Genomic DNA, 24902 nt, shown 5'->3' on the forward strand with positions numbered 1-24902 from the left:
CATTGAGATCACAGGGCTTAGACAAGTTACGTATACTGAACACTTTGATCTAGCATTCAAGTGAGCGTGTGATTCCGCGGGACTGGTATTTAATAAATCAATCATGATGGAATCAAGCACTCGATATACATGATATTTATTGAGCACTTTGTTTCGCATGAGGCGCACTTAAGCGATCAAACCCGAAGGGCTTTATCTTCATCTAGATCTTATTTACTGGTGCACTTTCTTTCCACTTGCTCGGTACTTAGGGGCCCCAACCAGAAGGACTTTTATCAAGATTCGTACACTATACGGTGGGCTCTAGAGATAGCTGTACTTAGGGGCCGTCTATTGGGGCACTTCGAACTCACATGACATGTACTTAGTGACCACGAAACAATGGACTTTAACAAGTGTTGTCAACTACAGCTAGTTCGTATGCCATCATTCTCATAGATGTTTTTAAGCCATTGTTGCAACATTTCATATGACTTTACTATGGAGGGATGCAATCTCCGGGTTAAGGACTCTGAATCAATTCTGCATGATACTAAGAATTCTCGGGTACTTAATCCAACCAGATCGAAGGGCTTAGACAAGTTACGCATATTGAACACTTTGATCTAGCATTCAACTGGGTCTTTGATTCCGCAGGCCTGGTATTTAATTAATCAAACATGATGAATCAAGCACTCGATATACCTAATATTTATTGAGCACTTTGTTTTCACGTGCGGTGTACATAAGTGACCGAACTCGATGGACTTTATCCTAATCTAGCTCTTATTTACTAGTGCACTATCTTTCTGCTTGCTCGGTACATAGGGCCTGAACCATAAGGACTTATATCAAGATTCGTACACTAAACACCGAGTTCTAGACATAGCACTTGACATGATTGTCATTTTTTCTTCATCCAAATTGTAAGGAAAAATTACAAAGCTATGCCATTTAGTGGGGCCCTTCGAACTCACATGACATGTACTTAGTGATTCGAAATAAAGGACTTTAACAAGTGTTGTCAACTACAGCTAGTTCGTATGACATCATTTTCGTAGATGGTTTTAAGGCCTCGTTGCAACATTCCATATGACTTTACTATGGATGGAGGCAATCTCCGAGTTAAGGATTGTGAATCAATTGTGCACTTTACTAACATTTCTCGGGTACTTCATCCAACAAGATCGAAGATCTTAGACAATAAGTTACGTATATTGAACACTTTAACCTAGCATTCAAGTCGGCCTTTGATTACGCGGGCTTGATATTTCAATAATCAAACATGACAGAATCAAGCGCTCGATATACATGATATTTTGAGCACTTTGTTCTCGCGTGCGGCGTACTTAAGCGAGCGAACCCGAAGGACTCATCTAGCTCTTTTTTACTAGTGCACTTTCTTTCCGCTTGCTCAGTACTGAGGGGCCCGAACTGGAAGGACTTTTATCATGATTCATACACTAAACACCGAGTTTTAGACATAGCTCTTGATTCATACACTAACAAGATGTCGTTGTTTCTTCACCCAAATTGTAAGGGAAAAATATGAAGATATACTATCTAGTGGGGTTCTTAGAACTCACATGTCATGTACTTCGTGACTATGAAACAAAGAATTTTAACAAGTGTTGTCAGCTACAACTAGTTCGTACTACACTATTTCTCATAGATCTTTTTAAGGCTTCTTTGCAGCATTCCGTATGACTTTACTATGGAGGTAGAGAACCATCGAGTTAAGGACTCTGACTCAGTTGTGCACTTCGCTAAATTTCTTGGGTACTTGATACGACGAGATCGAAGGGCTTATAAAAGTTATGCATATTGATACATTGATCTAGCATTCAAGTGGGTGTTTGATTCTGAGGGCCTGGTATTTGATTGATCAAACACAATGGAATCAAGTACTCGATATACATGATATTTATTGAGCACTTTGTTTTCGTGTGAGGTGTACTTAAGAGATCAAACCCAAAGGACTTTATCCTCATCTAGATCTTATTTACTAGTGCACTTTCATCCAGCTTGCTCGGTACTAAGGGGCCCCAATCGGAAGGACTCAAGATTCGTACACTATAGACTGGGTTCTAGACATAGCACTTGAGATGATGTCATTGTTTCTTCACCCATATTGTAAGGGAAAATTACAAAGCTCAGCCGTCTAGTGGGGCACTTCGAACTCACATGACATGTACTTAGTGACTACGAAACAAGGGACTTTAACAAGTGTTGTCAAGTACAACTAGTTCGTATGACATCATTCTCATAGCTGTTTTTAAGGATTCATTGCAACATTCCGTATGACTTTAGTATGGAGGGAGGCAATCTCCGAGTTAAGGACTTTGACTGAATTGTGCACTTTACTAACATTTCTAGGGTACTTGATCCAACGAGATAGGGTTTAGGCAAGTTGCATATATTGAAGACTTTGAGATAGCATTCAAGTGGGCCTTTGATTCCGTGGTCTTGATACTTAATTAATCAAACACGACGGAATCAAGCACTCGATATACATAATATTTATTGAGCACTTTGTTCTCGCGTGCGGCATACTTAAGGGATCGAACCCGAAGGACTTCATCCTCATCTAGCTCTTATTTACTTGTGCACTTTCTTTCCGCTTGCTCGGTACTTAGGGGCCCGGAGCGGAAGGACTTCTATCAAGATTAGTACACTAAATGACGTCTAGACATAACACTTGACATGATGCCGTTGTTTCTTCTTGTAAGGAAAAAAAATTGAAAATATACGATATTGTGGGGCACTTATAACTCACATGACCTGTACTTCATGACTACGAAACAAAGGACTTTAATAAGGCATCATTTCTTCGTAGGTATATAGATGACATGAATATTTTTAGTACTTTGTTGCAACACTCGATATGAGCGTACAAGGAGGTAGACAATCCCCGGGTTACGAACTCTTACTCAATTGTGCACTATACCACCATTTTCTCAGGTACTTGGTCCTACGAGGCTGAAGGACTTAGACAAGTTTCGTATATCGAACACTTTGATCTAACATTCAAGTGAGACTTTGATTCTTTGGGAATGATACTTAGTTAATCAAACAGTTGAATCAAACACTCGATATACATCATATTTATTGAGCACTTTGTTTCCGCATGCGGCGTACTTAAGCGATCGTACCCGGAGGACTTTGGCTTCATTTCGATGTTATTTACTGGTGCGCTTTCTTTCTGCATGCCCGGTACTTACAATATTGAGCCAGAATGACTTTTATCCAGTTTGATACATTAAACACCGAGTTCTAACATTGTGTCATTGTTTCTTCACCCAAATTGTAAGGGAAAATTACGAAGCTATACCATCTAGTGGGCACTTCGGACTCACATGACCTCTACTTGGTGACTACGAAACAAAGGACTTTAAGGAGTGTTGTAAACTACAACTAGTTCCTAAGGCATCATTTTTCATGATTGTTTTTAGTGCTTCATTGCAACATTCCATATGACTTTACAAGAAGGTAGACAATCCCCGAGTTGCGAACTCTGACTAAATTGAGCACTTTACTACCATTTTATCTAGTAGATGGTCCAACGAGACTGAAGGACTTAGACAAGGTCTGTATATTGAACACTTTGATCTAGCATCCAATTGGTACTTTGATTCTGCAGGCTGGCACGTGGAAGGTTGTGTTGCGTGTACCAGCAAGCACTCAACTATCATGAATACATAAAATCTTAACACATCAAGTAATCGGTAGATGTCAAGGATTTACTACCTCGGTCTGGGTTTATTAGGCCCCCTATTATTTTGGACCATGTTTGATCATTAATTTAACCAATAAATTATAAATTTTATGTCATGACAGTTATCATGAGGAACAGATGCGAAGTTTTGGCTCTTGGGAGCATAAGCTCCTGGTGAACAGTAAATTAAAAAAGAAATAGGAAATAGATCCTAAAAATTCAATTTTTTTAAGATGTTATGTTAGTGTAACAAGCGTTCTTCCATTTTCATGTGAAAACGGATAACAATGCTTCATTGGTGAAAAAACATAATTAAGCGTACCATCTGAAGGTAATATTTGTCATTCGACTTGATTTTTTTTGCACATGTCAACATATTCTGCAGTAGGCATTTGGGTGTGACAGTGAACACATATATTGTTTTGACCTTGGCAAGCATACACTCCGTAGAGCCGAAAGCAATGTCCCATGAGGAACCTCTTTAAAATACAAACCAACAATATACTATTTGTATCAAATACTTTCTATTTTGTTAGTCAAATAGATTGTTAAAATTGAACAAAAATACAAGGGATCTAATAAACAAAACGGAGGTAGTATATTCAAAGGAAACGGCAGCGGAGCAGGGGAGCATAGATGGTTAAATTGAACCAAAAGTTAAACTGTGTCCGCAACTTTGTGTTTCTTTGTGTCAGAACTATTGTTGCCTAGTACTGTATTGTTTGGTGTGCAGGGTACTGATTTCTGTTTGTCTAATAGTACTCCCTCTGTCTCATAAGATAGGATGTTTTTTGACACTAGTGTAGTGTCAAAAAACGTCTTACATTATAGGACGGAGGGAGTACCCTTCTTTGAGTGCAGTGTATGCACGTGGAAAACTAATTATGTCACTTCACAGTAATATTCCTGCAGAATTTTCCATAAATATTAGAAGAACTTTAGAAACTTTATTAAGAATACTTGACCCAGCTAAGATAAAGCAGTGCCTGGATTGCAAATACCGTGTGCCTGTATTGCAAATAAACGCGTACGAATGAATAGGGCAAAACCTAGAGCGTAGTTTTGCATGTGAAGCTAGAGGAATCTACTTCCTTCGTTTCATATTACTCGTCGCTGATTTAGTATAAAGTTTGTTTGGAATTATTTGTCTCGAAAATGGATGTATCTAGATTAGCGACAAGTAATATGAAACGCAGGGAGTAGCATCAGGCCACTAGCTGTCCGCTAGCTTCAGAATAATACGGAGGAGAAGGAATCAAGAATAGGGGGATACGAAGAATACAATGGGACCTTGTCAGCTTTCTCCCATGCATGTCGGATCATGAGCAGGGATTGGGCGGTCCTGATATGCGCTGCATACGGAACGCGAGCGTAAAAAACCGCATCCCGCAAAGCCGCACGCAAACCCTCCTCTTCCTCCTCCTGTGACTCACCTGCGCTGCACGCACGCCGGCGTTCAAACTTCGAACGTGCTTCACTTGTCACCTGATCATCATCAGCATGGACGCCATGTCGTGCCTGCTGCCGCCGCCACCGGCGTCGTTCCTCTCGGCCTCCTGCTCGCTCGGCCCTGCCTACTACACCGACGCCGCCCTCGCGCGCGCGCTGAACTTCTCGTCCATGCCCGAGTACGAGTACGACTACTCCCCCGCGGTCTCCTCCCCGTCCTCCGCCTCGGCGCCCTCCTCCTCCTCCCTCCTCGCGGACTTCCCGTACAGCGCGGGCGATGGCAGCAGCTGGTTCGCCTCCACGGCCGCGCCGGCGACGGGTTCACTCGCCTGCGACTCCGTCCTCGTCGCGTCAGACGCGCCGCCGCGTCCGCCGTCCACCCCCGTGGGCGCCGCGGCGAACAAGAGGCGGGCGGGCCTGGGGCCCAACGCGGCGGGCGCGGGGCGCGCCGGGAAGCGGCGCGCGCGGGCGTCGAAGCGCGCGCCCACCACGTACATCAGCACCGACCCCGCCAACTTCCGGCTCATGGTGCAGCACGTGATGGCCGTCCAGGCCGAGCCGGGCGCGCCCGATGGAAGCGGCGCACTCCTGCCCGCGTCGTTCGACGCGTCTTCCGGCGCGGCGCTGCTGGACTGCCACCCGTTCGACGGCGCGCTGCTGATGCCGGCCGACGTGGACGCCGCGGAGCTCCATCGCCACCACCACCAGCAGCAGCAGCCGTGCTACCCGACGCTGGACTCGTGGAGCGTCATGTACGAGAGCAGCCAGCTGCTCTAGCTCCAGCCGATCGAGCTCCATGTTCTCCATGCATTATTAACCACGAGTAGTCCAGGACCGCCGTAGATTTCTCAGTACTTACAGCTCCTGTAGTAGTTCTTTTGTCCGGTCCCTAATTAATGTATGTATTTTTCCACTTTTTCGTCGATCGCTCGATCTATCCATCTATGCATCCAGCCAAAAAAACTGTCGGGCTAACGTACAGCACCGATCGACCGGCGTGCATGTCGCCGTCTGTACTCTGGACTGGAGCTACGTGTACGCAGTTGGACGACGACTACTGTGGGTAGACGGAGACCTGCCCCGGCTTCCGGTCCGTACGTTTTGGTGCTGAAAATGGTACGCACGCAGGCAGAGCTGTCGGTCACAGTCGTGCCGTTCCAGCATCGTTCTAGAAAGCGGCCGGGCGAGACGGGCGACCCGTTCTGCCGTGCCGATTTATTCGGCTCGCACCGCACTCGCCGCCCGACGACACGTACGTATGTACGCACCGACGTACGTACGGGACCCGGCCGTTCGTAGATGGTGTATTGCCTGGCTGCTCGCAGTGGACTGTCGAGATTTGGTTTGGTTTGAGATCCATAAACATCATGGCGGCTTTGTCCCTTTTTAGCCTTTTCTTTTGTTGTTCGTTCACTGTGTGTGAAGATTTGATTTGAGCTTCCTCCGTTTCAAAATAGATGACTCAACTTTATACTAAGTTTAATATAAAGTTGGGTCATCTATTTTAATTTTGGGGGCTTGATGGCGGCCGGCCTCTTTCCCTTCCCTTTTAGGGTTTCCATCGATAGAAATTGTGCTGGGCTCCACTGACGGTGACGGCGAGATCGAGATCGATGAGTACGTCAGTGGGCAAATTTACTTTCAGGCACCGATCAAAGAGCAAAACCGAATTCAGTTTCAGTTTCAGGCACCAACCAAACTGGAAACTGCAAACTGCTAGAGCATCTTCTTTGATCGTTGCTTGATGTTCAGTGCTCTGAAACTGAGCGACATTTAAAATCCATCACGATCCTGCTGCATCTTGTTTGATAGTCGCTTCATGCACGATCCTGCTGCCCGACGCATGCACGACACCGAAATCCAACGCCCGGTGCCTGATGTATGCATGCATGTGTGGCCGGATTTTAAACATCGTCTATGAATCGTCCATGTTTTGTCGTGTGTATAGCATAGCTCCAGTGTTATTGCAACCACCAACGTGTTTTAGCTGTCAGGACATCTGGCTTAGCTGCAGAGGTTCAGCACGTCTGGGGCTATACACAATATAAGCTGCTTACTAGTACTTGCAAAAGCTGGACGCCGATATCCACCACACGTGTGGTATATTCGACATGCACCCACACGCCGTGTGTGGTGTGAGCAGGAGGCAGCCCACACGGGCTGTGTGTGGGCGGACATTAGAATTGCCCACACGTGTGGGCGCGGCTACTTCATGCCACACGCCCAACAAGTACTACTCATCTTCACTCCGCACGTGTCGCATGAAGCAAAAATGCCCACACGTCCTCGCGCAGCTACGTTAGGTACCCACGGGGTGACGATTTAGTTGCCACCCTGGTTGGCAGATGTTTTGGTTAACTCTATCTGTTTTGGTTAACTATAGTTGCCACTAATTTATGGTAGTTGCCACGTGTAATCAAACTGTAGTTGCCGTGTGTGATTAACTACTTGTCACATATGGTCAAACAGTAGTTACCATGTGTATTTACCTAGTTGCCACATGTGGTCCAACCATAGTTGCCATGTATGGTTAATCACAGTTGCCATATGTGTTTATCTGGTTGCCACATACGCGCAACTGCAGTTGTCGTCTAGCAAAGAATCACAGTTGCCATGTGTGTTTACCTAGTTGCCACGTTTGCGTAACTGCAGTTGCCATCCACAACGTAGGAGTGTCATGTGGGCGAAAAGCAGTTTGCCCACACGCGCATGGACTAGGTGGTGGCTGTGTGGGCAGAAACTAGTTCGCCCACACAGCGCAACTGGCAAACAGCGTGGTGCGGGCGCGTGGGCAAACTCTCCACGCCCACACACCAAGCCCGTCCTACGTGGCATGCAAATTCTGTCTTAATGTGTCAAGATTCGTGCAAACTGCACTGAACGATAACCCACGCGTGTGGGCGAGTTGCAAAACTGCCACACGTGTGGGCGTTAGTGTTTCCGCAAAAGTTATATACTAGTACTACGGGTAGATCTTACCAGCTAATCTGGCAGATTCATCCATGACCAAGAAGATTTGATCTTGCGTACCTGAAGCGTATCCACTTATTTATCCAGATTGCAGAAATCCCCTATCCACCAGAGAAAGCATTACATGTGTATGACATGCAATGCCTGAACATTTACAAAATACGTTCAACCCCAAACCAGAGAAAGCATTACGTACATGACATGCAATACACTGTAAGTGGTGCTCAACTGTTTCTGTGTAGTTGGGACCAAGCTGATGAGCTCACTACAGATGCGTAAAACCCAAAGTTCTGACACTCAATAATACACAAGAAACTGCTGGCTGCCCAACTGCCTGCTGAGAAATGCAGAATATCCGGGGAAGCTCTCTTCTTAGCAAAATGGTCTCCAGAATCACCTACCACAACAATGTACAAGCATCTTGGTCCTTCAAATCTGTCAAAGAACTGAAGCTATTCGGTCCAAACGCCTACTGGGTTATATATTAGGTATAGCTAGAGAAGAGAAAAACAGTACAAAAAGTAAACATGAAAGAGGGGTACTTCATTACCATCGTTTTACAGCAAGAGCGTTCTTTTTAACTTGCCACTCCCAATTAAGAGATAAGCCTAACATAAAGATTTTCTAACACTACTATGGTAAATTTGAATTTCTGAGACTGCAAAGAGCCAAAGATGGCACTCTGGAAAATGCCCATCTAAAGGTTTGTGATTAAAATGCTTTTATAAGGAGACCACAGTTTAAAAAAACATGCTCCCCATATAAAATCATCAAAAGATAATCAACGAAAGCTAATCCTGAAACATGAAGTACCCATTGGGCTCTTAGTTGCCAATCTGAATTCTGGGCAGTTTCACACAAGATTATCTCGGTCACAATAGAGTAGAGGTTATGCCTATGGCAGTTGATGGCAGCACTTCAGTAGAGTATATAGCGAAAAACTACCATATTACAGGCTATGGCTACAAAAAACTACCACTTTTTTTAATTTTTCAAAAAACTACCACAAAATTGGTTGACTGTTTCAAAAAACCCTAATGGTTGAGCAGTTAAGTTTTAAGCTAGATTATGATAGCTCGATCCCATTCGTCAGGTTGACCGTTATGTTTACACGTTAGATTTACCGTTACATGTTATGACAGGTGGGGCCCAAATATTTTAAAAAAAACAATCAGGTCCCTGTGATATTTTTTAAAAAGCAATCGGGTCCCTGTAAAAAATACAAAAAGCAATCAGGTCCTCGCCGGCGAGCTCATCGCCGGAGCCGATGTGCTGGTCTGCCGATGTTGCTTGGCAGTGGCTGCGGCGGCCATGGCCGGCGGCAAGCAGCAGCTGCTCGCATCTGGCGCCGCCCAGGCTGCTGCTCACGGGCGCTTTGGCGCCGCCCGGGCTGCTGGTCGCCAGAGCCAACTCCGTGGTGCCGCTCTCCCGCCCGGGCTGCTGGTCGCCGGTGCTCCCCGTGGTGCTGCTCGCGGGAGACTCCCCATGGCGCGGGCTGAGCAGGCAGGCGGCGGCGCAAGCCTCCCCATGGCGCGGCCGGCCGTGGCTGTGGAGCGGCCGGAGGTGGCCAGCCGTGCTCTTGCCTTCCCGCATCTATCGCCGCCCTAGCTGCTCCTGCTCGTGCTGAACGTCTGCCGGCTGCTTCTCTCATGCTCCGGCGGAACGGGGAGTGGCCGGAGGGAGCCCGTCGTGGCGGCTGCTGTACGCGGCCGGAGCTCGTGCTCCTGCTCCTGCTGAACGTCACCACTGGGAGCGGCCGGAAGGAGCCCGTCATGCCGGCTGCTGCCCGCGGCCTGAGCTGCTGCTATCGCGGCCCATGGCGGCGGCGGCGCTGGCTGTAGGTCGCTCGGGAGAGAGAGAGATAAGGGAAGTTCACGGAGAGAAGAAAGAGAAGTGGAAGGAAAAGAGAGCCTGACATGTGGACCCACATGTCATTTAACGGTCAAACAAAACAGTCAACAAACTGTTTCTTTAGGAGCGGGCCTGACCTGTCATAAACCAGATCAATTTTTAATCACATGGTCATTTGGGTTTTTTGAAACAGCCAACCAATTTTATGGTAATTTTTTGAAAAATTAAAAAGAATGGTAGTTTTTTGTAGCAATAGCCCGTAATGTGGTAGTTTTTTGCTATATACTCCACTTCAGTACATATAGTACAATCTCAGTCCCGGTGTTGAATACAAACACATTAAAAATAAATCTTAGAAACAAACATGTATAGTGAAAGTCTGAATTAACATAAAGATTTTCTAACACTATGTCGGCAATTTGAATTTCTGAGACTGCAAAGAGCCAAAGATGGCACTCCGAAAAATGCCCATCTAAGGATTGTAACCAGATATTTGCCATTCTAATCCTGTAAATGTTCCTCAAAAGGATGCGCTAGCCATATTTGAATACTTTCCTTGCATCACATCACCTGAACTGTCTAATTAATCTTTGGTTCTTGGGAAAATACTTTCTCTTCATATGTTCATTAACGATAAGTCGGTCACTGTTCCTGCATATTGACCCATTCTACAGTTCTACTGTGACCAAAGTGTTCACCTATCCCCTAGCTTGTTAATAAAATTTGTGGCTAAATGCTTGGTTTGCTGATTCGGGCCAAATCCCAGGTTCGTAGTATGTTCGTACATGCAGTTACATGTGAGTGCAGTGCATACATGGAATTAAACCAGGCCACGAGATGATAGTATATGATAATTATCCTGCATTTTCTGCTCAAAGCCTGAATGTGTGCAACGAGTGTTATTTGGCTGCAGGAGGGAAGTTAACCACATTTCTGGTCCTCCGGTTCGGACTGGTTTTATGAGTATTGCTAAAGTTAGTTGACTGACAATTCACGCAAATTCAACAGTGCCTTTCATGCTGCAATTATGTATTCTTTATGGAAACTTTGAAATGATATCTGCTATAACAACGCTCGTTGGTCGGGATTTCAGGTTCTATGGTTGGGCATCACCAAGACAATGAAGAACTGGACCAAATTTCCCTAAATGCAGCTGAAAGATAAGCCATATTCTGCAGTATCCTACTGTGTGGTACTGCGTAATACTGACATTAGAAACTACTAACTGGCATGGTTTTTGTCGCCCTTTGGAGAAAAACAAGAATGTTGGAAAGGTACACTTAATTTTGAAAAATACAGGAAGTTCGATCAAATAACTTAGGAAAAAGTAACAAATAAAATACTTCGCAGAATAGTGAATGGAAGTTCCTCAATGGATTCACTCTAACAACAAAGGATAAAAGTAAAGCCAAGGAATATAAGTCATGCTCATGAAGGATATCGTCAACACCGGCTTTAGCAAAAGTGGGACAATAGGCATGTTTCGTAAAATTAGCATGTCAACTTCCCGTCAAGGCATCAAGGCACAAACCATCGACATCAGTTTTGTTCATAAGAGAATGGACAGATTGAAACAAAAATAAGATCAAGTACTCCAATATCCAACATACAAAACGGTATATTTACAAAGTTAAAGCTTTTATAAGGAGACCACAGTTTTCAAAAATATGCTCCCCCGGATAAAATCATCAAAAGATAATCAAAGAAAGCTAGTCCTGAAACATGAAGTACCCGTGGGGCTCTTAGTTGCCAATCTGAATTCTTAACAGTTTTGCACAAGATTATCACAGTCACAATAGAGTAGAGATTCCAGTACTCCCAAAATATGTAGCCCCAAGGCTATGGCAGTTGATGGCAGCAGTTCAGTACATATGGTACAATCTCAGTCTTAGTGCTGAATACGAACACATTAAAAATGAATCTTCGAAACAAACTATTCAAGTTTGCGGCACAAACTAGGGGTGAATAGCTCCTGTGCGACAACTTTGACACGAATTGGAAAGAAAGCGACGTAGTTGATAAAAATAGCTCGTGTGCGACGTTTTAGATGGCAACAATAGCTCCTATGCGACTAGGCCCTCTTTAACCCTAAAACGCAAGAGATAAGGGGTTAGCTCGGGTGTGTTGGGCCCACCGCTTTTCCACCTTAGCGCGGGAGCCAAAACTAATCCACATGCGTGCGGGTCCCACAGCTTATCCACATCAGCGTAAGCCATTACAAGAGGGTACGGGAGCCCGATCCAGCCCCGAGCCCGTGCCTGTACCATTGCATTACATGACCCACTCCCATTTCCTTCCCCCACCCCGTTCTTCTTCTTCTCCGGCATCGAAGTGCGGCAATGCCGGCCGGCGAGAGATGTCTAGCTCCAGTTCGGCCTCCCGCCCATCATGGCCGCAGTATGGTCCATTTTATGGAGGATGGGCAGGTAGATCCATTTTTGCATGGCTGCATGAACTATGTATTTACATAATGGGATCCCTTAAAAAAATGTACTTATTTATTGTAACTTGGAAATAAAGGTTCCCTAAGAAAAGGTATTTTTTCTAGTACAAGGGCATTACTACTTCTTCGAACAAGTACAAGAAGAAGTTCAAATATAGTGTTTCTTTTGTGGGGTGAATATAGTTTATTTATTGTTACTTCTTCGAACAAGAACAAGTTCAAATATAGTGTATTTATTTTCAGTGGTAAGAAGAAGTAGAAAAAAGACATATATTGTTACAACTATATTAGCAAAGAGCATACCACAAATAATAGCACGAACATCAATATATATATATATATATAGTAGCACAAACATCAATATAGTTGCACGAACATAACAATAGTACCACGACATAGATAGCCTTGCAACTTAAAAATAGTAGCATGAACATAAATGGTTAAAACTTAAAATACTAACATGATAGATAGATAGATCGAGGGCACCACCGGGCCAACACCACCTCTCTCCCTGAGCCCGCCGGACTATCTGCGGGCCACTAAGCCCAGTACGGTAGAGCCAGAGGAGGTAGTGTCGCTGGCAACCATCATGAAGCCGGACTCTTCTCCGGACACTGGCTCCGAACCCTCGGAGTCAGCATTGTGTGAGCTCGGCCAAGGAGTCTCCTTCCCGCCGTACTCCGCGGACTCTCTTCTCCCTGGCCAAACCTCGCCTTTAAGCGAGGCCCTGGACTTGATGCGATCATTCATCATTACAGAGGAGCAACGTCCGAACTACGCCCAGCCCGGACTAGGGGCTAAGAGCGGGGAATTTTACGTCCCACCCACCACCCACTTCGTAGCCACTGTACAGGACTTAACTGACATGCTTGATTACGGCTCCGAAGACATCGACGGTATGGACGACGATGCCCGAGAAGAGCAGGCCCAAAACCCGCCGTTTACCGGACGCTGGATGGCCACCTCTTCGTATGACGTGTACATGGTGGATACACCCAAAGAGGGTAACGACGATAACGAGAAAAATGCAGTCGAGGATAAACCTCCTAAGATACAACCAAAGCACCGATGTCAGTGGCGCCACTCTAAATCGTGACGTGGAAAAGATAGCAATACCGGCACGAGAGACAACAATACTCCGGACGACGCCGAAGACCAAGAAGACCCTGTCGAGCCAACCTCCGAACAGGACGATCGGGAAGATGGGCAAGTTAGCCCTGATGAACAGGCCGTAAACGAAGACTCGGAGTACAGCAATTATCTTCCACTCTCCGAGGATGAGGTGAGCCTCGGCGACAAAGACTTTATCGTGCCTGAGGAACCCCTCGAGGAGGAGCGCTTTAAGCGCCGGCTAATAGCCACTGCAAGGAGCCTGAAAAAGAAGCAGCAGCAGCTTCAAGCTGATCAAGATCTACTCAACGACAGGTGGACTAATGTCCTGGCAGCCGAGGAATACGGCCTCGAGCGCCCAACCAAAAGTTACCCGAAGCGTAAACTGCTACCTCAATTCGACGACGAGGCACTTGAGCCCGTACCATCAGCGCGTAACGCGGCTGACCGACCACCACGTGGCCGGGACAAAACGGCAACTCAAGCCGAACACCAGCCCATACTACCTCACCGTAAAGGTAGAGACACAACAGCTCGGGGATGTACATATGACCTGCGGCTGGACCTGGAAAATAGAGCAGGTCAGACCAGATTGATCTACGGATCGCGGGGGCGTGCCCCAGCGCGCGACGACGGCTATCTAGCCGGACATGACAAGCACAACCACGTCCGGGCCGAAAACCGCAGACGGACTCCATGCGAGCTACGTCGCGACTTGGCCCAATACAGAGGCGCCGCACACCCCCTCTGCTTCACTAATGAAGTAATGGAGCATGAATTCCCAGAAGGGTTTAAACCCGTGAATATCGAATCATATGATGGAACAACAGATCCCGCGGTATGGATTGAGGACTTTCTTCTCCATATTCATATGGCCCGTGGTGATGATCTTCATGCCATCAAATACCTCCCGCTAAAACTCAAGGGACCAGCTCGGCACTGGTTAAACAGCCTGCCAGAAAACTCTATTGGCAGCTGGGAGGACTTGGAAGACGCCTTCCGCGACAACTTCCAAGGTACATACGTCTGACCTCCGGATGCCGATGACTTAAGTCACATAGTTCAACAGCCCGGAGAGTCGGCTAGGAAATTCTGGACTAGGTTCCTAACTAAAAAGAACCAGATCGTCGACTGTCTGGATGTCGAAGCCCTAGTGGCCTTTAAGCATAGCATCCGTGACGAATGGCTCGCCCGACACCTCGGCCAAGAAAAGCCGAAGTCCATGGCAACCCTCACAGCACTTATGACCTGCTTTTGTGCGGCGAAGATAGCTGGCTAGCCCGCAGCAATAATAATGCAAGCGAACCTGGCACCTCTGAAGCCAGAAATAGCAACGGCAAGCCCCGACGCAACAGGCACAAGCGTCGAAGCAACGGTGACAATACCGATGACACGGCGGTCAACGTCGGATTCAGTGGCTCCAAGTCCAGCCAGCAGAAGAAGCCATTTAAAAGAAACAATCCGGGCTCATCCAGCTTGGACCGCATACTCGATCGTCCATGTCAGATCCACGGCACCTCCGATAAACCAGCCAATCATACCAACAGAAGTTGTTGGGTCTTTAAACAGACCGGCAAGTTAAATACCGAGAACAAGGAGAAGGGATCACAAAGTGAGGATGACGACGAGGAGCCCTGTCCGCCGAACACAAGGGGACAGAAGAAGTCCCCCCCCCCAAATTAAAACGGTGAGCATGATATACGTTACCCATATCCCCAAGAGGGAGCGCAAACGCGCGCTTAGGGACGTCTATGCGATAGAGCCAATCGCCCCAAAATTCAACCCATGGTCGTCCTGCGCGATCACCTTCGATTGCAGCGACCATCCGACCAGTATCCGTCATAGCGGTTCAGCCGCACTGGTCCTCGACCCAATCATTGATGGATTCCACCTCACGCGAGTCCTCATGGACGGTGGCAGCAGCCTCAACCTGCTCTATCAGGATACAGTCCGCAAGATGGGCATCGATCCATCAAGGATCAAACCCACAAAAACTACCTTTAAAGGAGTAATACTAGGTGTAGAGGCCCGCTGCACGGGCTCAATCACATTGGAAGTCGTCTTCGGATCCCCGGACAACTTCCGAAGCGAAAACTTGATCTTCGATATCGTCCCCTTCCGCAGTGGCTATCACGCACTGCTCGGACGAACTGCATTTGCTCGATTCAATGCGGTGCCACACCATGCCTATCTCAAACTCAAGATGCCCGGACCACGCGGTGTCATAACAGTCAATGGCAACACGAAACGCTTCCTCCATATCGAGGAGCTGACCGCGGCCCTGGCAGCGGAAGTACAGAGCGGCCTCACCAAGCAGAATATTAATTCAGCGGCCAAGCTCCTAGACACCGTCAAACGAGTCCGGACTCCGCGGCATGACAGTCCAGCTCGTCAGGAGTTCGGCTAGCAATTCGGCCTCTGTCTCAATCCCGACCGAATGGCGGCGTATATACCACGCGTACGTAATTACACACTCAAAATACCATGGGCAAAGACGGAGGCATCACTCGATTGTGGCCCATCATATGGCTCGACCTTACCTGGGCACACATACTTCTTTTTATCTTTTTCAGGTTTCTTTTTCACAGGCCCCTCATGACGGCCTGATCATCAATCCTTTCGAATGATGGATATACCAAGGCGGCAAGCAGCATAGACGTGTGGTGGAATATCTAGGTGGTCTTCTTGACGATCACTCTACCTGCTTTCAGGACCCGCACGCAGCTCCCGCTTGGTCTCGGCATGTTAAATAGCCCTGTTGCTCATCGCACTATTTGTACAAATACGCTTTGACGTATTAATCAAATTATAATGGAAACAGTTTGCGGCCCAACTTATGTGGCACTGGCTTACTACTTCATTTTATTTCGCTATTCTTATTGATTGCACCCGTACACTTTGGTACGCCTTAATTCGCCAGGGGCTTCATTGCGCTCCATACTACGGTAACAAGTCCGAGCACATTTTACAGTATAGTTCGGCACCCCGAATATAGCATTATATGCATCGGCTCCGAATCATGTCTTTGGTCAATAGTTGGGTTGCCCGGCTCCTGTGCTTACTACCTTACGTTCCGTCCTATCGACTAGGGTAGTAAAGGGAGAACTATTGCGATTGTGTTTCTGGTTTATCCGGATAAGCACCTCAGTAGAGAAAGCCGAAAACTGACTGTCATGATGCGGCGAGAGCTGGTCAGCTATTCGGAGGTTAAAATCTCTCGCGATTTTTTCCCGCATTACGCGACGGATCGGCCTCCACCCGATCAGGTGTCTACAGCACCCTAGTCCGGATTAAAAAAAATACTAACTAGGGGTTGCGCCTACATTTCTATTGTCAAACTCCTATGGCTAAGTGAGGGTGATAAAACCACATAGTCCGATTGCCTGGTTCGTTGCACTAAACACCTCCTTCAAGGACCAAACTCTTGGATCAAGAGTGTTTAGGTTCCAACCCGAACACCCCAGTACTACCTACGTGGGGGCTGAAGCCGACGACTGGACAGCTCTTAGATTTAATAAAACGGCCGCACAGGAGGCAAAATTTTAAACAAACAACAAGCATTATATTACATATCGTCTATGTTTCATAATACAGGACGGGATAACATGAATGTCTTCATTCAAAGATAATGTCTTTTGCGCACTCGCCCTCTACAATACGGGATCCCTCCATGACATCATCAAAATACCGCTCGGGCGTGCGGTGCTCCTTGCCCGCGGGCGGTCCCTCGGTCGCGAGCTTGACAACGTTCATCTTCGCCCACTGCACCATGACACGGGCGAAGGCCATCCGCGCACCTTCGATGCAGACCGACCGCTTGATGGCATCAAGCCGAGGGCAAGCATCGACCAGCCGCTTCACGAGCCCGAAGTAGCTGCTGGGTATGGCTTCGGCAGGCCATAGACGGATTATCAAATCCTTCATGGGCAATTCGGCCACCCTATGCAGTTCGGTCAGCTGTTTCAGCTGATCACTAAAGGGCACCGGATGCTCTGGCGCAAGTTATTGCGACCAGAACAGCTTCTCCGTTGAGCTCCCCTCTTCGGCTCGGAAGAACTCCGCAGCATCAGCTACACTGCGCAGCAGATCCGCAAACACTTCTAGAGAACTCCAAATCCGGGTCAGTAAGAGGTACCTTTTCTTCACAAATTTGCTCTGCATAATAAAGGCCTTACCCGCCGCGATTTTCCTGGCCTCCTGGATCTCCTGGAGGGCGCCCTGGGCTTCAACCCGGGCCTCTTGTGCGCTTTGGCGGGCCTTAGCAAGTTCGGACTCTTGGTCGGCAATGTTGCACTCCAAGGACTCGCATTTCTTCACGGCGTCCTGGAGCTCCTGTTGGACCTCCCCGACCCTTGCCTCGTGTTTTTCGCGGGCGGCTTGTTCCCTTGCCGCTCTCTTCTGGGCCTCAGCCAACGCGTTCTTGAGGGTCTCCACCTCGTTCGCAGCCCCTACAAAATATCATGATAACATGATCAACACAAACAATTCATATCTTTCTAGATCTGAATAGGCCATTGCATACCTTGCTTGTCCTCTAGTTGTTTTTTCACACGGCCGAGCTCTTCCTCGGCCCGCTCCAGACTCTACTTCAGTTTGGAGACTTCGGCAGAATGGGAGGTCGCAGCCAGCATCGACGCCTACTTATTCACATAGATACATATGCTAAGTCTCCTGCGAAAATTATTCGATCCTCTGTCCGGACTTTCTTTCCAACCACCGGACAGAGTCTCAGGGGCTACTGTCTATACTACGACATTCTTTTTGCCTAATTGCTTCGCATACCTCAAAGCCTGTTAAAGGCTGGTGCAGGCTTCGGTCAGTCCGCTCTTAGCGGACCGAACCCTCTCAACCACCGTACCTATAAGGATACGGTGTTCCTCAACAATGGAAGCACTTTGCAGCGCTTCCAGTAAAGTATTCGGTGCCTCTGGATGGACAGAGGTCGCCGGCGGAATAGGCGCACCTCCTTCTTTCGAAGAAGGCTGTTTGCTTGATTCCGGAGCCGTATGGGCCTCCGGAATAGTATTCGGCGAGGGGCCGAATTGGATATGGCCCCCATCACCAGTCTCCAGGGGGATTTGCTCCCCCATGTGTCCGGCGGCCGAGGTATCACCCTCTGGCGCCACCCTAACGGCCTTGTGTACCTCTCCCTGGCCTGGGAAGCTCCTCCGGGACAACACCTCGGCATCGTCCGTGGCCTTGGGAGAGGAGGCCGCCGAAAGTGACCCGCTGTCCATCACATTTGGATCCAGCGAATTTATGACGCCGGGATATTTAAGCTACAGTAATTCCCTGTTAATGATGCCACGTCACCGTGGTTACTGTCGTTAATCTCGCGTTAGTTCAAAACGATTCAAATTCAAATTTGAGTTAAAGGAAAACCACAAATGTTTTCAAATGTGAAAACTAAAATGTTCGGAGTGAGCCAAATAATGCATATGTAATTATGGCGGAGAAACCAACCTCTTTGGAAGTGTTCGATTGTCCCAAAGTAAATAAAATAGTAGCAAAACAATTAATTAAATGCCTTTTATGATTAGTAAAATATTAAACTATTTTGTCTGGTTGCCCAAGTTTTTGTGGCATTAGAATATGTTGTAACACTATTTTAGGGACTAATTTTATTTTCTTACTGAAACTAAAGTATATTGGAAATGATAGAAAACAGTAAAGGGAAAATAAATAAAAGAAAAGAAAATACAAAACAGAAAAACAAAACTAACTAAAAAGAAAAGGACCAACCGGGCAAAGGCACAACCGGCCACCCCCACTCCCCCATAACCCCCACCCCCGGTCAAACCCTAACCCAACCACCTGCACTCCTCCCCCCATGTCGTTCCCCTCCCCCCGATCCAGATCGGATCGGGGCTCACATGCATGCCGCCGCCGCCGCCCGGAACGCTGCCTCGCCGTCCTCCTCATCGACCCCATGCTGGAGCTGCCCCACCGGACTCCATCGTCGAAGAGGCCGTCCCCGTCTTCCTCCTCACGCCCCGCTGCCCCGTACCTTACATGCTAGATGTGAGCCGCTGCCTCCCTCCTCCCTCACTGCTAACGCATCACCGCCGCCTAGCCACCGCAGCTCCCCTTCCTCTGCAGTTGCAGGTCGCCGCCGCCCGCACCCTCCCTAGAGCCCGTGCGCTCACCCGCATCGCTCGCCGTGGCCGTGCCCTGGCTCGCCGGTGCGCGCCCGCTACCCTGCGCCCCTGCCCGGCACCAGCTCCGCCCGCCGCTGTGCTACTCATCGCTCTGCTCCGCGCAACTCGCGCCAGACTGCCGCGGCCCCTGTTGGTTGCGCCCGGGGCCGGCACCCACGCCGGCACGCGCCCCCTGTCGTGCTCGCTGCGACCTTCATCCCTCGCACGCGCGCGCACACGACCCTCGCCGCGTCCGCGCCCGTGACCCCCCCGCTCCTGCTCCGCTCACTTCCGCCGGCCCCCTGCGTCCCGCCTTCGCCCGCACTGCTCCCCGCCTCTGCGCTCGCACCACCCCCCTCCCGTGCCGCGCGTCGCAACCCCCCTGCTGCACCTGCTCGCCGTCGTCGCCCGGTCCGATCCTAGGCGACCGGTTCACCGCGCCCGCAACCGCCTGCCGCTGCTCGCTGGCTCCGCGCGCACACCCCCTGCTCCCCTCGCCCTAGTCCCGCACCTCCGTCGCCTCCCCTGGCCGGCGTCGTGGGCGCCGGCGACCACGCCGTTGGTCTCGCCCAAGGCCAGTGCCCGGGCTCCCTATCGGGCGCTCGTGGCCGTGCCCCTACGCCCGAAACCCAGCGCCCGCTAGGCCCTCGGGGCCTATGACAAGGGGGCCCACCCCATAACGTTCATTAAAAAAAGGAATAAAAAAAATAAAAAATAAAAGTATTAAGTAAATAATTAATTACCTAAGTTAATTAACTTAATTAACCTAATTAACTTAACCTAATTAATCTGGTAATTAAACTAATTAACTAGGTTAATTAGTTGTCAGTCAATGACATGTGGGTCCCCTGTCCAGTTTGACCAGTTAAACTGTTGACTGGGTTGACCTAGTCCATGACAGGTGGGTGCTGTTTGACCCTGTTGACAAGTCAACAGTTGACTGGTCAAATGCTGACTGGACCCCCCTTGACCCCACCTGCCAGCCACACATACATTCTGTTGGGTACAACTCTGGGTACCAGTAGCATTTTATTCTTTTAATTTCGAACTAAAATTAAAACCAGAAAAATTAGAAAGTGAATAAAACTTTAAAAATTGATATAAAATAATCCGTAACTCGGATGAAAATACATTATACATGAAAGTTGCTCAGAACGACCAGACGAATCCGGATACGTAGCCCGTTCGCCCGCCACACATCCCTAGCATAGCGAACACGCAACTTTCCCCCTCCGATTCATCTGTCCGAAAACGTGAAACACCGGGGATGCTTTCCCGGATGTTTTCCCCCCTTCGTCGGTATCACCTCCTACCGCGTTAGAGCACACCTGGCACCATTACTTGTCATGTCATGCATCGATATGCATCTGTTTGCATTGTATTCATTGTTTCTTCCCCCTCTTCTCTCCGGTAGACTACGAGACTAACGCCGCTGCTAGTGCCCCGATCGACTACTGTGTTGACGACCCCTCCTTGCCAGAGCAACCAGGCAGCCCCCCCCTTGATCACCAGATATCGCCTATTCCTTCTCTCTACTGCTTGCATTAGAGTAGTGTAGCATGTTACTGCTTTCGATTAATCCTATCTGCTGCATGGCCTGTCATTGTTGCTACAGTTGTTACCCTTACTTGCAATCCTAAATGCTTAGTATAGGATGCTAGTATTCCATCAGTGGCCCTACATTCTTGTCTGTCTGCCATGCTATACTATCGGGTCGTGATCACTCGGGAGGTGATCGCGGGTATATACTTACATACATATTATACATGATACATGTGGTGACTAAAGTCGGGTCGGCTCGTAGAGTACCCGCAAGTGGTTTCGACGAGGGGGCTGAAAGGACAGGTGGCTCCATCCCGGTAGAGGTGGGCCTGGGTTCCCGATGGCCCCCGACTGTTACTTTGTGGCGGAGCGCCAGGGCAGGTTGAGACCACCTTGGAGAGAGGTGGGCCTGGCCCTGATCGGCGTCCGCGGTTACATCAATTAACACGCTTAACGCGATCTTGGTATTTGATCTGAGTCTGGCCATTGGCCTATATGCACTAACCAACTACGCGGGAACAGTTATGGGCACTCGACGTCGTGGTATCAGCCGAAGCCTTCTTGACTTCAGCGACTGAGCGGCGCGCGCTGGATTGGACCGTAAGCCTGCTCTTGTATTAAGGGGGCTAGGTCTGCTTCCGGCCGCCCATGCAACGTACGGGTGTGCAATGGACGATGGGCCCAGCCCCTGCGCCATAGGATTTAGACCGGCGTGCTGACCTCTCTGTTGTGCCTAGGTAGGGCTGCGACGTGTTGATCTTTCGAGGCCGGGCATGACCCAGGAAAGTGTGTCCGGCCAAAGGGGATCGAGCGTGTTGGGTTATGTGGTGCACCCCTGCAGGGAAGTTTATCTATTCGAATAGCCGTGTCCCTCGGTAAAAGGATGACCCGGAGTTGTACCTGGACCTTATGACAACTAGAACCGGATACTTAATAAAACACACCCTTTCAAGTGCCAGATACAACCCGGTGATCACTCTCTCACAGGGCGACGAGGAGGGGATTGCCGGGTAGGATTATGCTATGCGATGATACTTGGTGAACTTATCATCTACTCTCTTCTACATGCTGCAAGATGGAGGTTGCCAGAAGCGTAGTCTTCGACAGGACCAGCTATCCCCCTCTTATTCTGGCATTCTGCAGTTCAGTCCACCGATATTGCCCCTTTACACAGATACCCATGCATATGTAGTGTAGATCCTTGCTTGCGAGTACTTTGGATGAGTACTCACGGTTGCTTTGCTCCCCCTTTTCCCCCTTTCCTTTCTTCCTGGTTGTCGCAACCAGATGCTGGAGCCCAGGAGCCAGACGCCACCGTCGATGACGACTCCTACTACACCGGAGGTGCCTACTACTACGTGCAGGCCGTTGACGACGTCCAGGAGTAGTATTGGAGGATCCCGGGCAGGAGGCCTGCGCCTCTTTCGATCTGTATCCCAGTTTGTGCTAGCCATCTTATGGCAACTTGTTTAACTTATGTCTGTACTCAGATATTGTTGCTTCCGCTGACTCGTCTATGATCGAGAACTTGTATTCGAGCCCTCGAGGCCCCTGACATGTATTATGATGCTTGTATGACTTATTTTATTTCTAGAGTTGTGTTGTGATATCTTCCCGTGAGTCCCTGATCTTGATCGTACACATTTGCGTGTATGATTAGTGTACGATTGAATTGGGGGCGTCACAAGTTGGTATCAGAGCTGACTGCCTGTAGGAATCCCCCTTCCAAACTCCTTGGCCGAAGTTGAGTCTAGTCATTGCAAAACTTTTACTAATATGGTTGTGTGCCTTACGGGCCCACGTCGCCATTGGGTGGTATTAGGATCTTTTACTCCTCACCTAATCTCTCCTCTATTCGGGTTAAATGATTTTTCTAAAATCCAACTTTAGGTTCTCGAGAATACTTCTCCTGGAGAGCCCCTTCAGTCCAGATGACCGCCTGCTGCACGAGAAAATTTTGAAGATACTCTCCGATGTTTCCCCGAGACCCTTGTGCCCTTCGCCGTTGCAATTCCATACCACCGATAAATCCCTATGGAAAGCTACATACACTTGTCATCCATAACTTTATTTCAATTGTTCTTGTTATTACAAGATACCCTGAAATACTTCAGATATTCCGAGAATCCTTTGTGTCTTCTACCTTGCAGCTCCTTTTCTCATGAATACATGTATGCATAATTCCTCACACTTACCGGGGATTCGTTCATCCCTAGTTGTTCAAGTGTTTCGCAAAATTCTTCGAAATGCCATTCGATCTTCTGAAATCCTCAGTAGCCTATTGCTCTTGATCTTCTTTACCTGCTTGCATAATGGTTACTTCCATATGTCAAGCAATATTCATTAAAATACTTTGTGATCAACATTCTGATCCTGTTGATTCAACATCTGTGTGAATGCACACAATCATCAGTTATTCCTTGAAAATTATCCTTCCGGCTCGGACGACATTTTGAACATGAGCTGGTTGTCAACCAATCAAATTGCCACCGTTTGTGCCTCTAAGTCTATTCAACTTACTTATATTTTAATCAGAGCATCTGCTTCTGATCCCCCAATTTGGAAATCATAATTCCTTGTATTTAAGCTCTCGAATTATCCAGATATTTCTATAATCCGATGCCTTTGCATTATTTCTTCTTCTGGTTGAACATATATACTCACATCAGATTCTTTGCGATCTGCCAGATCCTTTGGTGGATTATTATCCGACCATTCCTGCATATTCTCAAAACCTTGAGTTCTTCCCCTGATACACAATGCCTTTGGTAAATTGTATTCCCTGCTTTTGTCAACCATGCTCTATTTTCGAGCTTGTGTTAGTTATTCCTGAAGTTCGTGGTATATGTTTCTAAGATGCCTCGTGGGTTGAGTCTATACCTTCCCTAAAACCGTATGCACCCGAAAGTTTACACAAGTTATACCATTCTTGTGTTTTACCAGATAATTTTCTGCTCTACGACTTCTTCAAAGTCGAGAAGTAAATGATAGGTTAGGCATTGAAGAAGTGGGAGTCGACCTTGAACCCTTGTGTTCATGCCCATGGAACCAATGTGGAACTTATCATGGAAGCTTCTTGCAAAATATTTAATCATTTGAATAACTCTTCAGGTGTCGTTATTTTGGATCCCTAATAGCAATGGTTCCGACCATGCTAACTTTATTTAATATATTTCTGAAAGGCAACCATCCAAGTGCCTCATCTATTTTGACAAGGTTAAAGTATCTGATATCGCAAGTCAACGATCTAGTTCGGTTACTATCCTGGTCTACCTTTGAGTTTTACCTCTGTTATCTCGAAAATATCACGGAACTACATAACTTCTTATGAGTTCTTCATCAACTATTATTCTCGCTGATTCCAGATTTTCCCCTAGATTCTGAGTTATTAGTTACTCGAGAACACCGATAAGTGAATCGATTCCACACCCCGATTCAATAATTCTAAGTAATTTTTGTTGCTTACGAGTTTAATAATCTTTCAAGTCATTCCTAGCCTGATATCATTATCGTGCTAAATTTTTACTGTGCTACCTGGTCCTTCTCGGAGCACAATTTTCGACGATGAGTTAAGCATGCGTCGATCTTCCTCGTCATATCATTTCGCCTTGAACAACAAGCTTGATTTCGAGTTTGTGTCGTAACCGTGGTTCCAATAACCTTGCGCTTCATCATTCCTTTGACTTGATGCCATCGCTGATCGATT

General features: G+C 47.7%; 1 protein-coding gene across 1 annotated transcript; it reads left to right on the forward strand.

Moving 5' to 3' along the window:
- The first annotated feature begins 4966 nt into the window (after positions 1-4966).
- Positions 4967-6015, forward strand: LOC123048605 (calmodulin-binding protein 25-like). Its single transcript, XM_044471676.1, has one exon. The coding sequence runs from the start codon at positions 5195-5197 to the stop codon at positions 5918-5920; it is 726 nt and encodes a 241-aa protein (XP_044327611.1). The 5' UTR covers positions 4967-5194; the 3' UTR covers positions 5921-6015.
- Positions 6016-24902: the final 18887 nt, after the last annotated feature.

The sequence above is a fragment of the Triticum aestivum genome, chromosome 2D (assembly GCF_018294505.1).
Source record: "Triticum aestivum cultivar Chinese Spring chromosome 2D, IWGSC CS RefSeq v2.1, whole genome shotgun sequence".
Lineage (NCBI taxonomy): Eukaryota > Viridiplantae > Streptophyta > Magnoliopsida > Poales > Poaceae > Triticum > Triticum aestivum.

Bases quoted from the DNA above. Each gene is read 5' to 3' on its own strand.
- LOC123048605 (XM_044471676.1), top strand. From the start codon at position 5,195: ATGGACGCCATGTCGTGCCTGCTGCCGCCGCCACCGGCGTCGTTCCTC.